The sequence below is a fragment of the Gavia stellata genome, chromosome 5, assembly GCF_030936135.1.
Source record: "Gavia stellata isolate bGavSte3 chromosome 5, bGavSte3.hap2, whole genome shotgun sequence".
NCBI lineage: Eukaryota > Metazoa > Chordata > Aves > Gaviiformes > Gaviidae > Gavia > Gavia stellata.
This window is the reverse complement of record NC_082598.1, coordinates 43,089,830-43,109,469: the sequence shown is the minus strand read 5'-3', so window position 1 is coordinate 43,109,469 and position 19,640 is coordinate 43,089,830. Positions and strand designations below refer to the sequence as shown.

Genomic DNA, 19,640 nt, shown 5'->3' with positions numbered 1-19,640 from the left:
ATGTCTGCCACAAACCTGGCAGATTTTTAAGCATTAGGGTTCTGGGACTAGATGGCAGCAGAGGCAAAATGAAAGCAGATGAAATTATGCTACCAAAGGTGGCATATGCCTTTTGTAAAATAAAAAAAAGTGGTATGTTTAGTTTTGTAATATGTTTACATATGTATTGTAATATGTTTACATATGCATACATTTTGTAATATGTTTACATACATATTGTTGTCAAATGCACAAACCTAGCTGCCATTGCAAATATGCCACATATACGTACATCCTTCAGTATTTTTAAATCATTTGTTCTTAAATAATGCCAACACTCCAGGAAGAGGAAATGCTGTTTCAGCTGTTGTGGTCCCATAGTACTTGCCAATGTCAGTTAGTGGCTGTATTCCTGGAATAGATTTAGAGGGATCCATAAAGTTCCTTATTGTGCCTTTTGCGTGGGGCAAAGTCAGAAAATGAATAGCTAGTCACACATCTAATTCAGCATGAATTATCAACAGGAGGTCTAGAAAAATGTCTGCACAGAGCCAAAGAGTTCTCACCTTTAACAAACTGAAAATACAGCATGTATGTACAATGTACTTTGTCTATGATTTGTCAGAGAGACATTCTTTTTGATTTCTTTTAGCCAACTCAGAAGGCTCCAGTCATGAATTACTGACAAGAAAATCCGACAGTGATGATTTCCATCATTTCTCACCACTTCCTCCAGTTGAAATTAGCTCTCTTGAGCTTCCTCCCAAGAAACATATGGAGGCCCACCGAGCAAACAACACTGAGTTGAGATCTGGTGTGACAGCCCTTCAACTACAGGTCAATTCATCTGAGGAAAAAACAAATGGCATCCATCCCATTCATGGAGTAAATGGAATGATTAAGAACAAGCCAAATGGTGATAAAACCATCCCACCTGAAGCTGTCTTGCTTTCACCCACAAAGGAGCCACCACCTGTGCTTGCCAAACCAAAGCTGTGAGTGTTTTCTGTTTGTTTTTTTGTTTGCTATAAACTTGATATTTGTTGAAAGGAAATTTTTACCTGGAGCAATTTAGTGTTAGACAAATAAGGGACAATGATTGTGCCTGTCTCTCAAACAACCTTATTGCTGTGATTTATGTCCCAAAGAGCTTAATACAAGAAAGAACCGTGTTCTTTCTCATAGTGAGATAAAGTCACAAAAAAAAAGTAAGTGGTAGTGGCTGTTGCTCTGCGCTTTTTATTCTTAGTCACTGTACCTAAATGTCATAGTGGCCTGAGAGTCTTGCATGCTATTCCTTTTTCAACACTTGGTTAGCTATCTTTATTCTGAATGTTCTTGGTTTTGTGTAGTCAGTGGATATTCAGGTATGTAATGTTTGTATTTTTTCTTACATCATGTTTATATATAACGTGTAACTCATTCTGCTGTCAGACAGATTACAATGGCTCTTTTAGAAATGAAAATCTGAAAATGAAAAGCTCAAGGAGGGGAGAGAGAAACAAGAGAAAAAAATTGTAGTGACATTTTTACCCAATGTTGGTGCTGATACTGTACTTATGCAAAAGTGATCTTATGCTGATTGTTAATTTATAGCTTGATTTTAACATTGTGCAGACTCCTCTTTTCCATCTCCGTCAAGAATTTTTGGAGTGTGATGATGGAACTAAGATGCTATTTTATTTCATTTGCATCAATAATCAGAAGGGATTATTAATTATAAAAATGTGTTTAAGAAGAAGCATGACATATGGCCTTCAAGCTTAGCAAGATCATTTCCTTAATGATGGGTTTTCACAGGATAACATGCAAAATATAAAAATGCTGTTCTTTTAGCAATCATGTACTGAAATTAAACACACAAAAATACAAGCTTGAGGCAGCAAGCCAACATCGTTCCCTTTCTGCACCCACCACTTTTTTCTTTCTGTTGCTCTTTGTCATTCTAAGCAGTTTCTGACAACTGTAGGAGAGAAGGAGGAGTGGAAGAAGTAGAAATACAGAGTGATGGAAGAGTAGTGTGTGGTGATTGCGTGCGTGGGAGGGAGGTTGCTGAGGATGGCAAGTTCCAGATGATAGGTGGTGTGGAGTGACCCAGGTGGTCCTATACCCAGCACATCTGTTGCAAGACCCATTTGTGAAGAAAGGAGATAGCAGCTCCAGCAGAGCAGTAAAAATCAAATTTCATCCCAGAGCTTTCTTTCCCAGAAATGAGGTTGCCCTAGATAAAGGAGAGAAGACTGTGTAATAGACTTCCCATTGCATAAAGTTTACTGCTACCTGTGCAAAATTTGTTTTGTTTTTAAACACAGAGTCAATATGTAAACAGAGGTGAACATCATATACAATGATGTGAGAGGGATGCTATTTCAAGAATCCTTTCGGTTGCTGATGTCCAAGTTGATGACCTTGGAGTCCATAGTGCAATTGCACTTGAGTCCTATATTTTGCTATTAACAACACTTGATGTGATCTTGATTGCAGTCAAGATACACGTTTTGCTTGGCTAAAGCCAGTGTAAGTCTATGCTGCTGTCAGAAATGGAAATCTTGCGTTCCCCCTGCCAAGTATTTTGCTCCCAAGCATAGTGATAGCATAAGAAAAGGAAAAGGTGCTAACAGGAGGAAGAAAAGAAATGTCTGTCTGCAGAGAGTTAAAATTAGCTTTCAGCATTTGGGAAACTGCATCTCAGGTCAAAACTAACAAAATAATTGTATTAAAATTAGCTGAGTAGTAAAGTAGCTATCTCAACCATGAGAGTGGTCCGTCTTGAAGAGAACTCATCTATAGAGTTTTACCTGTCCATAGGGTATTAGTATTTGATGATAGAAGCAGCATATATTAGCAATGACATAACAGCAAACATGTTTATTATAACCTATTTTTTTAAAATTGTTTAAACATTTAAAGTAATGTTGGCTATGTAGAAAGTTTGAATCTTCTGAATATCATTAGTGAGTTTTATTTTAGGTGAAGACTGACTCTGATTTTAAATTTCCTAATGAACCTTTTCTCTTCAAGCTTATCTTAACTTGTAAATTACTTCACAGCTTTATCTGTGAACTCTCTGAAAATAGTTTATTCAGCGAACACTGAAAGTAATTGCAAGGAGTTTGGGAATGATGGGCTGGTTTTGGTTTGGTGTTTTTTTGGTTTAACAAGACGGAGAGACTGAGTACCTTCTTGAAGTATGAAATACATATGCACCTTGGCAATGCAGCTGTAACCAACACGTATAAATAATGATTTAACACAATTCAGTCCAATGCAAGAACTGGCATGCTACAGAGAGTTACTGTAGTAATTTTCAGGCTTGAAAAGTGTTTTTTAAAGCCCTACAAAATGCTCACTTTGTGGCTACAGATACTAAAGTTAAGTAATCCTTAAGCCATAATATTAGTTGTTGCCTCAGTCTGGTGCTGAGAATATTTCAAACAGAGTTTGATGTGATAACATACAGAATTCTCTGGGAAAAAGTATGTATAGAATTAACTGGGAAGCAGTCAATACCAGATATTTTGCTAACACAGAATTTAGAAGACAATAATGCTAAATATGGTTAAAAGGCACAACATTTTGTCATGCCTTGTTTGCAACATGAGTTTATGTAGATAAGAGAGGAAGAACTGTTGAGCTGAGACCAAAAAACCCCAGACTTCTGCAATTCTGATATCTGCTGCTGTGACCTATTTGAAGAGATTGAGCTATTAGTGTGCACTGGACTTTTCTAGGCAATATTGGTGTAATGCACAGATGAGCTTTTGGAAGTGTCCCCATAAGTGCATGGTATCTTCAGATAACTTTGCGTCTTTCAGAATTAGGCAAATAATAAGTGTTAATACTAATTTCATTATGTAGCCTGTATGTGAAAGTGCTGCTTTAAACCTCTCACAATCCTCAGTCTGAATGTCTGCAAAAAAGGCAGGACACTGTTCTGTGGAACTGTATATAATGTATCCATGCTTTCAAAGGAAGAACTTCCATTCCAGTGGTCTAGTATTACTATTATTTTTCCATGTGTCTGTTAAAGCAATAACAGAAAAAAAGGTGGCGTTCATATGGATACTGGATGTACCTATGTATGTGATGTTAGTTGGCTTTGTAACAAGCCGTTGGTTCAAGGTTCATAGACTCAATGTGATTACAGTGTGATGCCAGAAGTTCCTGACCAGGGAGATCCTCTTCATATGGCTACTGTTTTATCCTCTTTGTGTTGGGAGTGTTATTCCAGTCTGTCATATACAATGATCAGAAAGAGTATTAGCTTAGTGGGAGTCGTTCTCTTCCATGCTTCTCCCTTGCAGACGCAGAGAGCAACTGTAGGTATTGATAGCCTTCTTGCTATAGTTAGTCCATTAACATAAACTCAAAAGAAGCCAGTAGGAAGTGACATGTTTGACACCTTTAAAATTAGCACAGCAATACCTGCCCCTGTAGAATGATCAACATTTTTTTAATTGCATTACTGTGAGAAGTGGTATTCTGCATGGGCATGCTGCGAAGACGACAAATGGGCAGAATTCCTGAATTCCATCTCACCCAGTTCTCTCTGACAATGTTTTTTTGCAGTGAAAATGAAAGGCAGGTATTAATTTTGTAAAAAGAATACCTGTTAAAAGTAAAAAGCAGTAAGATACAATTTCTTGCAGTTTATGAAGTTGTTGATAATTAGTATTTCTTTCAACTGACATGGCTATATTGTTTCCTGTTTTGTCTGGATTTGGGTTTTTTTTAAAATGTATTCAAAAGTCTTAGTTTTTTAAATAATACATGGAAGAAATTAATCATAAACATAATTTAAAAGATATCAAGCAGTTTATATGTAACATCAGTAAGGAAAAGCCGAGACTATAATTAAACTAATTTCTTAAAGATAAGGAGTTAATCTGGTCGATATGCATCAAAGTCACTACTGTGTGAGTTGATAGAACTTCCTTAACTAAAAACACTTGTTTTCGTACTAGTTGTAGAACTGATACTATTTCTTGAACTGAACTATTTGTTACTTCAGTCTCCACTCTTCAGCAACTGAGTTTTCTTCCATGGTTTCTTCTGTTTTGTCATCAAAGCCTCAGAAATTTTTGCAGAGATGCTAGTTCAGTCATTTCTAGAATGTCTCTTATGCCCTTTGTTAAGATGTTTATTTCACTGTTTTTTCACTCCTCACTGAAATTATTCTTAACTTGATCTTTCTGCTAGCAATTTGCTTAATATTGTACTTGTACTTCTAGTCATGTACATTCTATGATGTTTATAATGCTTGTCCTGAGAGGTATCGGGTTTTAAAGACACTGCAAAAATTGTAACTTACTTAATAATTGTGTTTGATATATGCAATTAGTAAGTCACTGTTTAGACTGTGTTAGGAAGAGTGGATAGAAAAAGAACATGTGAAAATAGCCAACAATCCAATGATTAATGTCTTGGAATACACAAAAGTCAGATATAAGTCCTTAGTCTGCCTAAGAGAGCCCTGGCTGCTGAAGCCCAGAGAACAGACACTTGTGCTGGCAACTTCGAAGGCTTCACGTTTGTTCTTATGCAGAACAACAACATTTTGGAAATTGTGAGAAGATACGTGATGTAGGAAAACTGTTTTCTATCCAGTTCTACTAATGTATATATGAATGTGATTTGCTTTAGCAGCCTAAATTAGGAAAGACTGACGACAGAAATACTCAACCTGAATGTTAAGCACTGATTTATATAAGTTTTTGTTTGAAGTTATTGCATCTTCTGAATAGAACCTGAATAGAAAATGATTCCTGCATAGTTTGAATGATGCACGGAGCAGAGTTCTGCTGCCATTGATCTGTATGAAACAAAAAATAACTGAGCCTTTCCCCTACTATGGGAAAGTTATTCCCCACCTCTTATATGTGATTCAACAAAGAACTTTGTCCTCATGGGTTTTCCATATTTCTCCAGAAGTTAAGTTAAAAAACAAAAGCGGATATTAATTTTGAATTAGAACTGTCAATCAAAAATATGTTCAGTATATATTCAAGATTTATTTGCTACAGAAATATGTTCAGTATATATTCAAGATTTATTAAGTGGGAAATTAAAGGTTTGTCATTGCAGAAATACAAAAGAAAAACAAAACATGGCTGTTACAAAAAATTGTGAAGTTATACCAACAATAATTTAAATTAAAAAGCAATAATTTAAAAATCCATGGAGGTTGAAAATTTACATTACAAATATGTACTCATAAAGAATAAGACACTGGTTAGCATCCCCCATAATACTTTCTGATTGAAAAAAGGTGTGAAGTAATATATAAATGAGGTTCCCATATTCTATAAGGCTGAATGAAATTCAAAGTTGTAAATATTCATAGCATTATACTTGGAAATGAACAAGACAATCTTCATCTGTATAGAAAAACTGTGACACTTGTTTTCTCTAGGAGTTAGTGATCACAGTAAACATCTAACTTTGCATTCATGAACAAAGGTCCATCCAGTTTCTTCAGTTTCATCTGCTGTGCTCTTTCAAGGTTGATAAGGACCTTATCTTTCTAATAAAGTCTACCCACAATAAAACTTTGATCTACATGTATTTTCTACTGTATTAGAAATAACTAATGCTAATGCAGAGGAGCAAAATTTGCTAAAATGTAAAGCAGAATAACTGCACATGAAGATAATCACTTGATTATAGCACACGTTCTGAGCATTTTCTACATCTGTCTTCACAATTACTATATGAATGGTTCATTTGTAGTGCTTTTGTTTCTCTCTTATTTCATACCAGTATTTTTTGAACAGGATTATAGATAAACCAAGGAAAACTTTTGTGAAGAATTTCCATTTCATTGGCTACTAATCAACAGGCACGTGTACTAGAACTAGGGTTTATGATTTACAAATAATATATAAAAATAGAATAGGCTTTATGAGAGAATGTACTAAGAAAACAGAGGTTTGTTTCCATTTTCTCAGGCTATTTCCTTACGCAAAAGTTGCAAATCCTGAGAAGGAACAAGAAGTACTATAATGCCTCATGGCACACCTGTGGACTTAATGCAGTAGATTATGTTAGTTTAAACCAAGGTATTAGTTTACTTCCTTAGTGATCTTAGATCACTGGGAAAAACTATGAGACCACTGGGAGATGCAAGAGAGGAAATAGGAAGTGTTATGAAATATAGGTTGAAAGTCACATTTATTTATCATGCTCTCTATCTCACTGTTTTAAAGAATGAAGGGAATGTTGTTTAGTTTTTACGAAAAAAAAGATAGATCAGTGGAACAAAGTTTCCGAGCATTTTGTGGTATGTTAGATTGATGTTTACAGATAGAATATATGAAAAATTACACGGGTGATAGGATGTTGCAGCTGTAGAGCCAGCTACCTGTTAAAAAACATATGGAAGACCCAGTGAGAGGACTAGAATCAAAACTACCATTCTCTTTTCTTCAAGTTATAATGATGCTAAATCTTAAATCTTCTTACAAATCTTTAAGCTGTACTATCTTGATATCCTTATGAGTAAAAGAACACTTTTAAAAGCATAACTCTGTCCTAGAAAATTGCAAACAATCTAGGCACTATTTTTCTTATGAGAAAGAAGACTTAATTTTGCTGAGAAAACTAGATTGTCTATACTTACGATGTTAAAAATATGTAAGTATAAATATATAACACTTGTGTGAAAATGCTGTAATTGAGTTGTATCAAGTTATAGCAACTCTAATGAAACTGCATGAACATGAAGAGATATAAAACTATACCAGTTCCACCTCAAAATTCTGTAACTACTGATCAGATGGGTCTGATGCTGCATATTAATAATCCATTTGTTCATACTATCCTAAATTCAGTTTTATGAGAAAGTTCTAATCCCAGTAACTTCCATGATTCTTCATTTAGACACTTAGTCACATGAAAATGTGTCAATAATTTCTTTCATATTCCTCAAAATAGTCACAAATAACTTGAATATTGAAATGATGTGCTGGTCAGTCTGCTGTTAAAGACAGCCTGCTCAGGCAGTAGAATGTCACTTTTTCTTCCCATTCCTGCAGGTGACTTTAATGAAAACCTAAGAACAGATAGTAACTTGAAGTTGTAAATAAAAATAATTTATCAGGTTTTTGTGCTTGTTCTGCTTTCAGTGACTTTACTTGCCTGTTTCAGTCCAAGGAATAGCATGATCCAAAAACACTGACAGTTATTGCTGATAAATTTCCTTTTTACCAATGCCTTCGTTAACATAGTGTTAAAGGGTATACGTAAATGAACTTTAAGCCTTTTAAAATCTGCAGCAATAGAAGTCTGAATCTCTTTGTAACAATGGATATCCATAACAAGAAAGGTTAAAGGTAGGTGAGAAATGTATTTTTTAGGTTTTTTTCTTTCTGCTTTTGGCACCGATGTTTTCTGACCTTTAGTAGGTGGAGAGAACTAACTGTACATCCTGCTTACATAAAAACTAATCAGTATTTTAACAGGAAAAGTCAAACATCCTTGAATCAGTTACAAAATATGTGCAGTGTATGCCCTCCCAAAACTGCAGCAGAGTGTGTGCTGCCAGCATGATACACACACAGGACTTCTGTGTTTGTCAGGGCTTTATTTTAACACTGGAAGTAATCCAGGTTATAGGATAAGCAGGGAAATGGAGGAAAATGAACACAGATTAAGCCACTAGTTTGAGTCTGTACATATTAAGTTTTAATTAAAGACATGCTGTAAGCTTGTGAAAATCTTTAGTGCCTCCAAAAGATTGCTCTCCCTCTCTTTTCTGCCTGGCTGTCCCTTCACAGCTTTGTTGCCTCTCTCATACCTTTGTTGCCAACTGTTATCCCCAGTTCCTCTCAAGGTACCAAGAGTCAGCTTTTTTCTAAGAGGCAAATAGAAACTAGAAGCTCGGCTACGTGCTAAGAACCTTCTTCATTTTGAGTTGGTACTGGAAATACATCGAATCATGCGGATGCACAAATAACCAGACAGTGTTACAGAATAAAGATAGCAGAGGTCGGGGGACTGTGGGTCAGATCATGTGTTTGGGGTGGCTTCTTTTTTTCTGTAACAAGGTTGAGTAGATCAGTATGCCAGCAGTTTATGATGCACCTTTGAACCAGAAAATACAGGAGGAAATGTGCCATCCATCTGCAAAAACAGCTTATGGTAGTCTTATGATAATTGTGAACTAAAAACATTGAGATGAAACATTTTGGCTTTTGAAACATTTCTTTTGTTTTTTGTTTCTTTCCTTCTTGCTGAAATAACTGGATGGATTTAATACTTGGAAATGATCAAGCAAAGTAAATCCAAGTGTTCAGTTCTAATATGCAGCATTTTCTGAGAGGTTCTCCGTGTGTTTTTTGGATAGGGAGTTCCTGTAGAAATGTTCAAGGATTATCTTGGTATCGCAGGATAGAGTCTCAAACAAACTGATTAAATGCTTCCCTGCATGCTAGTCCATGCAGACTAATCATCATATATACTTAAGCCATATTTACATGGCTTTGAAAATGGCATGCAACCACATTTGCCTTGGTATTGTTTCATCCCTGACCTTATACTTATCCAATCTACACATAATTTTGAAAATGTAAAAATATCATCTTTTGCTGGGTAGAAGGAGGAAGGGAAGTGAGAAGGTATCATTTTTGTTTTGCACTACCTTTGTTTTGCTCTGCCTCAATGCAGACAAATCAATTTTCCAGGACTGCTCACTTGCTGTAGCAGGTAGATGCTGAAGCTTCAAAACTGAGACAGGTAGTGTTCATTATTTTATGTTTTGTATGCAGGAAAGAAGAAAAGAGTAATACGAAATTTTAAAGTACCGATAATAGTACGTCTGTCATCATTGCCTTCTGAGTGACTTCCTAGAGAAAGGTCCCTTCTGGTTCAGGCTAAGAGCTTTTAACTAATAGGGCAGAAGATTGCACTGCCATTTCCTTTGGCACCCAGGTCTGTTGAGAAATGAAAAAAACCTCTGCATACAGCAATTAGTATTTTAATCCAAAATGAGAAACTGGAAATCCTTCCTCAACCAAGACATGACATAGACGTTGATTAATATTAGAAAATATAATTTGCCTTTTGGGAGAATCTACTTGTACCTTTTGTACAGCTTCTGACAGTACTTTTTATCATGTTCTTTGCTGACTATAAAATTGATCAAGAAATTGAAATGAAAGATCAACCTATATCAGTTTAAGAGACTGAGAGATGTACTGGCTGAAGCTAATTCTGCCAATACTCATTTTGTTTGGAAAATGTGTTCAGTAGAGTCAAGGTAGATAAATATACAGGTATAAAGTTCCTTTTGATAATATGAGCTTTGAAGTATTATGAACACTTCAGTAGTCCATGATATGCATAAACATAATTATGTGAATGGTAGTTGGGGTGAACACCAGGTATTCTGTTTGAATGGGATTTGGAAGCTGCATGACTTTGGCTTGAAACCTGCAACAAAATGAGGACTGCTTAGTAATTGCTCTATCATCCTTTCCTTCAAGAAATATGAAAAATAAGGTAATTTGAGGATTCATTTAACAAGGATAATTTCTGAACAGCTAATTTACTGCATACTTTTTTGTGTAATCTATATGCAAAAAAGTAGCTAAACTGATTACAAGTTCAAGTGCTGGCTACTCTCAGACTCCCAGTACCTACTGTTAGGGTGTCCTCTTGGTTTAATAAACTTGTTGCTAGAACTTATCTTACTGCAGAAGCATCTAACCACCTGCAATTAGTCCTGCCTGTCTACCTGCAGTTGGTCATGCGCACACGTTAAAAAATGCTCTGCAAAAGTAGGAACTCACACTTGGGTAAGGAGAATGGCTGGACAGGATTCTACAGCTTATGAAGTTTAATCATAAACTCACATAGTTACAGAGCTACTTGTTTTTATTATTCTTTAGTTCCCTCCTGACATATGCCAGGGTTTTTTTATTGAAGTAATGTAATTGTCTGATGGTTTCCATGCTTCTTCCAACTGCGATTATACTACCAAGCTTTCCATGTATGTAATTTCAAGTTTTGTTCCTTGCCCTCAGATTTATCTTCCATTATCTTTTGCATTTGTTTACATTAACTGTGTTTTCATTTTCTGACCCTTGTTAAGAAATGTTTTCTGGTGACAAAAGTGGGAGGTTGGAACTCAGTGGCATTTGGGCATTTGTTTCTGTCTGGTTCAGTATGCTTGCTATAAAACTTTGGATAAAGAATTTCCATGTGCTATTTTTTTGTCGTGTACAGAATCAATAGAGGTGCCAGGGTTTAAAAGACACTAATATCTCAGTCAATTAAAGCCATATTCCTAGTTTATGTACCTAAGCAAATGCCCTAACTAAATAGATTGGAGAAGACCTAAGAACCAAGCAAGTGCTGCAGGTCCTGTTCTGTCAGCCTTGTTAATGCTATTGAATATTTCTTGCCATAGGAAGACTTACTGCTATCACAGAGACTTTTATGGAGGTAAGAACAGAAAAGGCTTATCCAGTGGAGGGAGCTGTATTGCTTGGGTAGATGTCTGTCCAGGAGACAGCTTGATACTTTCTAGAATACTGAAAAAAGGATATAATAAGAGCCATGGGTGCAGACCACTTTCAGAAACCTTGTTCATGCCCTAGCAGGAATACCAAGTTGGAAGCACGAGTATAGAATTTGGCTATGGGGCGAAAGTTGGGTATTCAGTTCGAAGCTAGAAGTAGTGAAGGCAGAAAAGACCTCAATGCTTAGGGCAGGACACTAGCAGTGTTTACACAGAACGGTTCAAAGACTAATATAAAAATGTCTCCAGGGGATGACAAAGGGTTGACCTTTGTATCAAGTAGAACAGTTGTTTACTAAAGATAAAATCACCTTTTTACCTTCTGGTAGGCTGGATAATATATAATATATATATATGGGGGGGGCGGAGAATACTTGTGAGAACCTAACATGGTTGAGATCTGTGACATGCTAAAACTCCTGCCTGTTACCTTGTGTCAGGCTTTAGGTATCCTCGCCAAATGCTGCAGTGTTTTAGTCAGAAAAATAACTAGCATATACGAAACTAACAGAATCAGACCCCTAGTAAATACCTCAAAATTTTGTTTCCAGGATGAGATCTAGGCAACGCTCATTTGACCTGTCGAAGGCACTGCATTTTTGTTTCTTTTGACTGATTCCTTGTTATTACTCATCACAGATTTATTAAAGGAGATCTGTGTAATGTTTGGTAATATGCACTGTATAAAATATTTTCTGTTTTCAAGAATGTGAAAGATTAAGTTAGTACAACTTGAAATCTGTGTGTTTATCTTTACTCCACATGCCTTTACACAGGCAAATTATTAGATTCTTGCATGTTCTTTGACATTTGTTTCTTTTATCTCTATTATCTTGATTCTGGAGTTCATCTGTATTGTACAGACTGATACTTGAAGACGTTTTTCATGTTCCTCTGTATTTGAAAGACACAGTTGCAAATTTTCTGAGCTTTTTCCTTCCTTCTCCCTCTCCCCTTCCTTCTCCCCCTCCCTAAGCATGTTAACCACTACAGTGGTTTTGCCTGTAGTTTCTTTTTGTTTCTGTAAACTATTTAAGAAGCATACATGGCCTGCATTTTTTCATGTTTCACTCAAGCGCAAGATTTTGTCCATCAAGATTTTGCTCACCATTCCCCTGTCTCACCTTTCTCACCCCTCTGTGGTAAATCATGTAAGGAATAGAAGTAAAGCTGTCTTTAATTATTTTACAATACCTAAGCTTTTTTTAATGGCAGTTAGTCAGATAACTGGTATGATATGTGAATTTAATTAAACAGTAATGAGTTTAGGACAAAGTGAGATTTCTGTTATCTATTATTTTTTAAAGTACCGCTCCATTTAAAACCATTTCTGTGAGATCCATAGAGTTTTCCCTATTTACTGTTCTTCAATAGCTCCAGCTTTTCCATTTGTAGTATATGTAAGGTTTTTAAAAAGATTTGTTCTTCTGTTTGTCAAAGGCTGGTTATTGCTGTCTCCATCAGTGAGTTAGTAAGTTGTTAAGGTAGGAATATAGCTTTTGTGGCTTTTTATGCCTTGGTTTTTTAAGTCAGATTTAGATTATACTTTATATTTTCATCTTCTAAGATCAGAAACAGTGGAGTTCAGATTCAGCAGTGATGAATTGGGTAGTACAGAAGTGTGGAAGATACAGATTGTAAGTCCGCGTTTAATCCTGGTAAAGGTGTTGGATCAGTCACCAACTGTGTTTTTCAAGATCGTCAGCTGCTCTCCTTCTACTCCACCTCTATTTCTGGCACAGCTAGACAGAGCTACTCACCTTGTGATGGTCTTTCAGGGCCACCAAAATAAGATTTGTCCCAAAATTAAGCAATACCTTTCCCTTCAAGCCTTGTCAATGTGATTGGTCCCTGGCTCTTAGTGACAAAAGACTCTTGACTTTTGCAAAAGAGACAGAGGCTCTTGCTGTGTCAGGAACTATTCTAACCTTTGTTCTCCTGTACTTTCTATGAATCTTCATTTTTTCACGCTGTTTTCTGATAGCATGACAAAAGCCATTGGCTCACCTTTTTCTTCACAGATTTCTGTACTGCACTGTATTGGCTCTCCTCGTTCTCCTTACTTAGCTACATCACAATATTTGAACATCACATAATCCTTTCCACCTATTTCCATAGATCTGCTCACCTGTTCCTTTCTCTTACTGCTGCGTGGATTATGAATTTAATAAATCATGGTTTAGAAGTATCAGTCAATTGTTTTGTCTTTTATTATCACTTGTGTTTGCAAACCTTCCTTTAAGAATGATTTTTTTTTTTGGTAATTATTTGATATGCCTTCACTTTACTACAGATATAATTGTCTGACTGTTATATTTCTTACACTGTTCTTTTGCAGTTATTCTTAAACAAATTTATACTGTTTGATATTAATTCTTCAAGACATCAGTTTCTAAATACCAAGCATTATTCTTTCTACTTTTCTATTTCTATTATTCCACTGCCTTCATCCAAACTTTTTCTGCATTTACGTCCCATTAACTTGTCTTCTACAACTTTTCCTCCTTTCCTAGTGCCTTCCACATTCTTACTGTTCCATACGTTAGATCTTCAAACAGCCTCATTAACAGCAAGCAAAATATACTGATTGTCATATGTTAGTTCAAATTGAGCTTATGCTCTAGGTCTGAGTTTCTCCCTCTAAACTGATTTCTGGCTCACCGTGACCTACATACAAACTTTGTTAGTTACTAACAGCTGTTGTTTGTCAGCTAAATACTAAGAAAAAGCTGCATGTTTAGTTCTTGACCATGAAAAGGTCCAAAAATTGTGGTCACTTTTCACTAAGAAGAGGGACTTTTCACCCCTTACATGATACCTGCAACACAAAGCAATATTATGCTTATGGAAACAAATATATATTTTTGGTGACTGAAGAATAATTGAAGCCAAATTGATCAGATCTACAGGTAATCCATTTCTCACGTGACTGTGAAAACACTAAACTCATAGGCATATTTTAGACATCACAGCACCCAGAATATGTAAAATAGCTGGCAGATGCAATGACATTTCAGAAAATAGTTTTATTTGGGGTTTTCACTAGCTGTCAGGATTCATTATAAATCTGAAGACTCTCTATAAGGTTACAACCTAGGAAATAATGTGAAATGTAATAAGGAAAATAAAGAAAGATGAGGAAAAACATGTTTGCAAGTGAAAGTATATGCAAAATAACTTTTATAAGTATGCTGATTTGACATCCAGAGAATGATCCAGCAGCTGAAAAATTTATTTAAGAAAATGTGTAGAATGCCATTAAAATCTGTTTCACATTTTCAGTGACATCTGTCTTCTGCTGGTATTGGAGACTTTTACAAATCAGCTTGTAGAAAATGATTGAAGGATATGGCTTATGCTTAAAAAAACAGAAATATTTAAGACTGAATGAAGAAGCTTACTCAGTTAAAACTGTTTGGTGACGTTCACAACAATTTAAATTCTTAGTATTTTTAGTATATTAGTACTGAAAATTTACAGATATTTAGTATTCTCTCTGTGTCATACATTTCAGTAAAGTCAATTCAGTCCAAGGGACAGTTTGCTCAAATCCTGTTGCAGTAATATATTACTGCAGTGAAAAATGGAGATAGTGAGATAGTAATAACAATCCAGAGGAAAAATTTCTCTCGCTTAGATTACTGCATGAAAAGCCTTTGACTTAAGAATTTTAAAAGTGCAATTAAAGGAAAGAATTTCTTTACATTTCTCTTTTAAAAAGACTTTCTTTAAAATAATTGTCACAGAAAAAAAAGTTAAAATAACTAGGGGTTGAAATAGCTTTTCCTTCACTCGCTTTCCCTCACTTGCTGTTGCTCTTGTGCTCTCACTAACACATGCTCTTGCCTTCCCTCTCTCTCCCCCCTTCTTTCATTGTGGTGGAAAGCCTTCACAATTCCAACAGATGAACTACTATTAGCACGAGTTTTATAAATTCAGGATAAAGACTGTTCTGTATTTATTGCTTCTTAGCAGAGTCAGAGAAAAACTCATAGCATATTTTCAGTTTCAAATACAATAATGTAAGAGTTGCTGTAGAAATTCCTTTTCTTGTCTGTGAGTCCTGGTTTATAATGTAGCTGTTGCATTCATTTTCCTGCTTGGAGAAATTAAATATCTGGATGATCCTGACAGATGTATACAATGCAGGTCAAAAAAGTTCTCGGTGGGTGAAACCTTCAAGTGACAGGGTAGAAGTCTGAATTTTTAATTTAAAAATTCTTACTAAAGAGGTTTCATTAAAGTCACTATGGAAAATATTTCTAGTGAACTGATAAGTTCTTCTTTGTCATATTAAATGGTTATGCTGGTCTGTTTTAATGGTACTGACCTTACAAGGCCATGTATTGCGAGTTTTCTAGAAATAATTGTGTTAACAATGTACTTGGAGTTTGAATAATTAAGTCATTTTCTTGCTGATTTGAATGGGAAATGTGATATGTTTCTCTATTAATCCCACCTATAGTGTTCTTCCCTAATCATGTTCTGTTTTGTTGTTCTGATGTTCTCAGTTTGTGCAATTTATAATTTCTCTATATCTTAATATTACGTTTTTACTATATGTCTGTGAAACAATTAATGTGTTGGCCTTCTAAAAAAAAAAAAATCTGTACTTGCAGCTTCAGAATTGCTTATATTCTCTTACAATTCCCTAATATAAAAAACATCGTATAGCACCTATAAATTCTACTGCCTTCTTGGAACTGCCATATAGTGCTTAAGACTTTGATAAATGTACATCTTCCTCTACACTCCATGCAGAACTGAGTATGATCTCAATGAACACGCATAAAAGTATACCAGCAATTCTTATTTCATTGAATACCAAAGGAGACATTCTCTTATTGATGAACTACCTGTTTCACCCAAGGACCTGCCATGCAAATGGTAAGCTGATGATAATTTGTGAATGTAGTAGATGTGAGTTTAACATGTTAAACCTCAGTTCTAGTTTTAAATACATGCAAACAGAGGTATAAAAATATTAGAAACATATCTGAACCTGCAAGTGGTCTGTGGGATCATATTTAAATTTTCTCACTGATTGCAGAAGGATACTTTCTGATTATGTTATTTTCTGCTTATTTTGTGTGCTAAAGACTGGCCTGGAATCTGGAAGAAAACACTCTTTTATAATCTCATATGTGTGCAGTATACTTGCCGAACGTTAACAGGTAGTGATCTTATGGTAATTTATCTGAGTTTATCTCATGGACTTTCATAAAGTACTTTGCCAGTGAATGCTTTGTGCAAGTCCTTTGGTATTTTCCCCCTTTCCTATCTGTACCTGTTTCCTTTTTATGTTTCCACATGTAGCTGATTTCTTAAACTAAGGATTCCTTTGTTTTTTATTTGTGTTGGCAACTACAGTCCAATGTTGTTGTTTTTTTTAATTTGGAAGAGAATGAGGGAAATAAACTTTACTAAGCTTAAAGCCTCTAGAGTCCTAATGAGGATCTGCTTTCAGAGTACTTGAATGCCACCTCTTTCTAGTTCAGCTTCTATAATACAAATTGTGTAAGCAATTCTTGTATCTGCAGAATCTTCTGAGGCTTTCAAGAATAGCAATAGGTATGCAAGTGGTGATCTGGGTGAAGAACCCAACTTTGTGGTTCAGTAGCAGTGTATTTCTCCCTGGTAGCTGAATAAGTCAGAGCATCAACAGCACATGCAGTTCCAAAAGGCAAAGCAGAATGGCATGGATTGCTGCCATTGTAGTTTAGGGAAAGTTTAATGAATGTCAGGTAGCACACTTAATTTGAGAAAATGACCTACTAATTAAATACTCACAGAGAGAAAGCTCAACCAACATCAAGTGACAACAGTTTTATTGCAGCAGTCTGTTTCTGGTTTTACCTAAAGGATGGAGGTATTTTTATTTTCCACATTTCCAACTTCAATAGCGACATTTTCTGTTGTGGTACTTTTAAGAAAAATGCTTTTTATTTTATTATTAAATATTCAAAACCTACAATACTGAAATGACAAACATTATTGAAAAGTCTGGTTTTATATTCTGACAACTGAGTGCTCCAAACATGCCTATTAATTACATCTTTAAAATTCAGTAACTTTTCATAACTGCTTACAGGGTAAAATTGTCATTGGACATTACATGGAAGTGAGAAGTCCTCTTAAGTGCTTCATTTTAAATACTTAAGGAAATAGTTGTCATACTGGCTTAGATGTTATTGGCTTGCTGAAATTGCCTAGAATTTTAGTTGGATACACTTCAACTTTTGTTTACTTTTATAATGCTCACTGGGAATTAAACTCTTCCTCCCTAAAGTAATACAGAATAAACAGTGTTTTCTGTCAGAAACAGAAATTCACAACTACCCTTTTGGCCCCCTTACTAATCATGTTTACTTAACTCTCAACAATGTCTAAAATGGACTTAAGTGACATTTGCAGACTTTGTTATCTAGTAAATGCCTATCTTAGTGAAACTGCCAAGTCAGCCCCTGAAGTCAGAACTGTGTACCTTCAGCTTCCACTAAAACACAGACATGGTGCTGGTTATCAGCAAACACCATAGAAATGTGCAGTGTAAAATACTCCATAAGCGTGAACATCCTATCAGCGTCCATAGCCATTGGGATCATGTAATAAGCCTCATTCTGGCTTTATCAAAGTCACAGAGGATTTTGATGACGTCCCACAGCAGAAGACTATGTTGTGCATCTAAAACACCTGCCCCAAAAGAAAATATTCATGGGGGGGAGGATGGGAACGGGACCTTAAATATCCAGGATTACAAACGTTCACCATGACTGTTGCTGTAGTATAGGTAAATACATCTTCTTTTTTTTCTAGTGCATGCGTTTATGTAGATGAGAGACTAAGAATTGCTAACTTAAAGATAGCAGAGATGTTTAAGTCACTGAGATGGGACTCTAGAGTTCTGATGTGTGTACTTTTTGCTCTGTCCAATTTACTTTTCCTATGTGAATTCATGTCCATGGCAGTAGAAAAACAAAAGACACAAGAGAGTTCTTCTGTCACTAGTTCACAGAATTTCATAATTAACTGTGGTTGCATAATGTGTTTTATTGGAGAAACCTACACACATGACTTTTTGAATTTGATATCATCCAAACATAATTTATAATTTCATTACATCGTGAAGTGCTAAATACCATTCTCGCAATATTCCCATGTTAAGGGCAATGGGAGGAAAAACCCCTCTGTTCTTGGTAAGTGTAGAAACAGATAAAACAGTTTATTAGAGATACTGCTGAATTATCATCAGCTAATTAAGATATTCCACAGTATTTTCATGGCTAAGGTAAAAATTTAATTTCTAATGATCCTGTGTTTCATTAAGGGAAAAAACTGTAAAGCAATGGATAGTCCAGATTTTATTTGCACTAGGAATATTTCAGGGCTATCTACCATAGCTTTTATAAACAAGCATGTTGCTTGTTCAAGTTTCCATGTTGTTTACTATCACATTAGTTGTAGGCAGGGTCTGGCAGCCGATTCCATATTTTTGTCAGACTCCTCTTACAGTGGAGCTATTAACACCTCATTTAAGGCTCTCTGCTGTAAGCTGTGGAGAGAAGACAGTTGTTAAGAAATGTAGGACCATTATAGGAGAGTCGTGTTTTATCCTCTATACAGTCTAATTTCTAACAAGTTGTCAGCATATAAATGGTTCTATAGCAGTATGATTTCATGAGAAAAACTCAGCTGGGAATTTCAGGAAAACATTTCAGTTTAACCTGAAATGGGTTAGACCTGATAAGGGACAGAAGTTACCCGACACAGGGTAATATTCTGTGCTGATTGGTAAAGAGGTATTTTAAATATACCTGCCAATTCTCTGTTAGTATTAAAAAGAAGACTTTGAAGGAGGCTCTAAATTGCCTTGCCATGTATTGTTCTACTGCCAGAATGAAAAGTGAGTTAATACGAGCAAGTTACTGACACAAAAATGTGAAAGACAGAATTAAATCATCCTCATTTAGGGTATCTAGCTGCTTTTCATATATTTCTCAAACTGGAACTCAAAGGTTTGAAATTTTGGATTTAAGACATGCTTTTGAAAATGAGCATGGGAGCCTAAAGAAAATATTGACACATAGGTGTTTTGCACAGTTACTGCCTGTACAATCTGCAAGAAATGTTGTTGGGACATAAA

The 19,640-nt window shown here is 35.6% G+C and overlaps 1 protein-coding gene across 5 annotated transcripts in view; it reads left to right on the top strand.

Annotated features, from left to right (window-relative positions):
* Positions 1-19,640, top strand: part of PALLD (palladin, cytoskeletal associated protein) — a 218,242-nt gene that overhangs the window by 94,684 nt on the left and 103,918 nt on the right. For all 5 annotated transcript variants that reach the window (XM_059818157.1, XM_059818158.1, XM_059818156.1 and 2 more), the window contains one exon: positions 632-974. In XM_059818157.1, the coding sequence (XP_059674140.1) occupies positions 632-974 (343 nt within the window). The remainder of the gene's footprint in view (positions 1-631; positions 975-19,640) is intronic.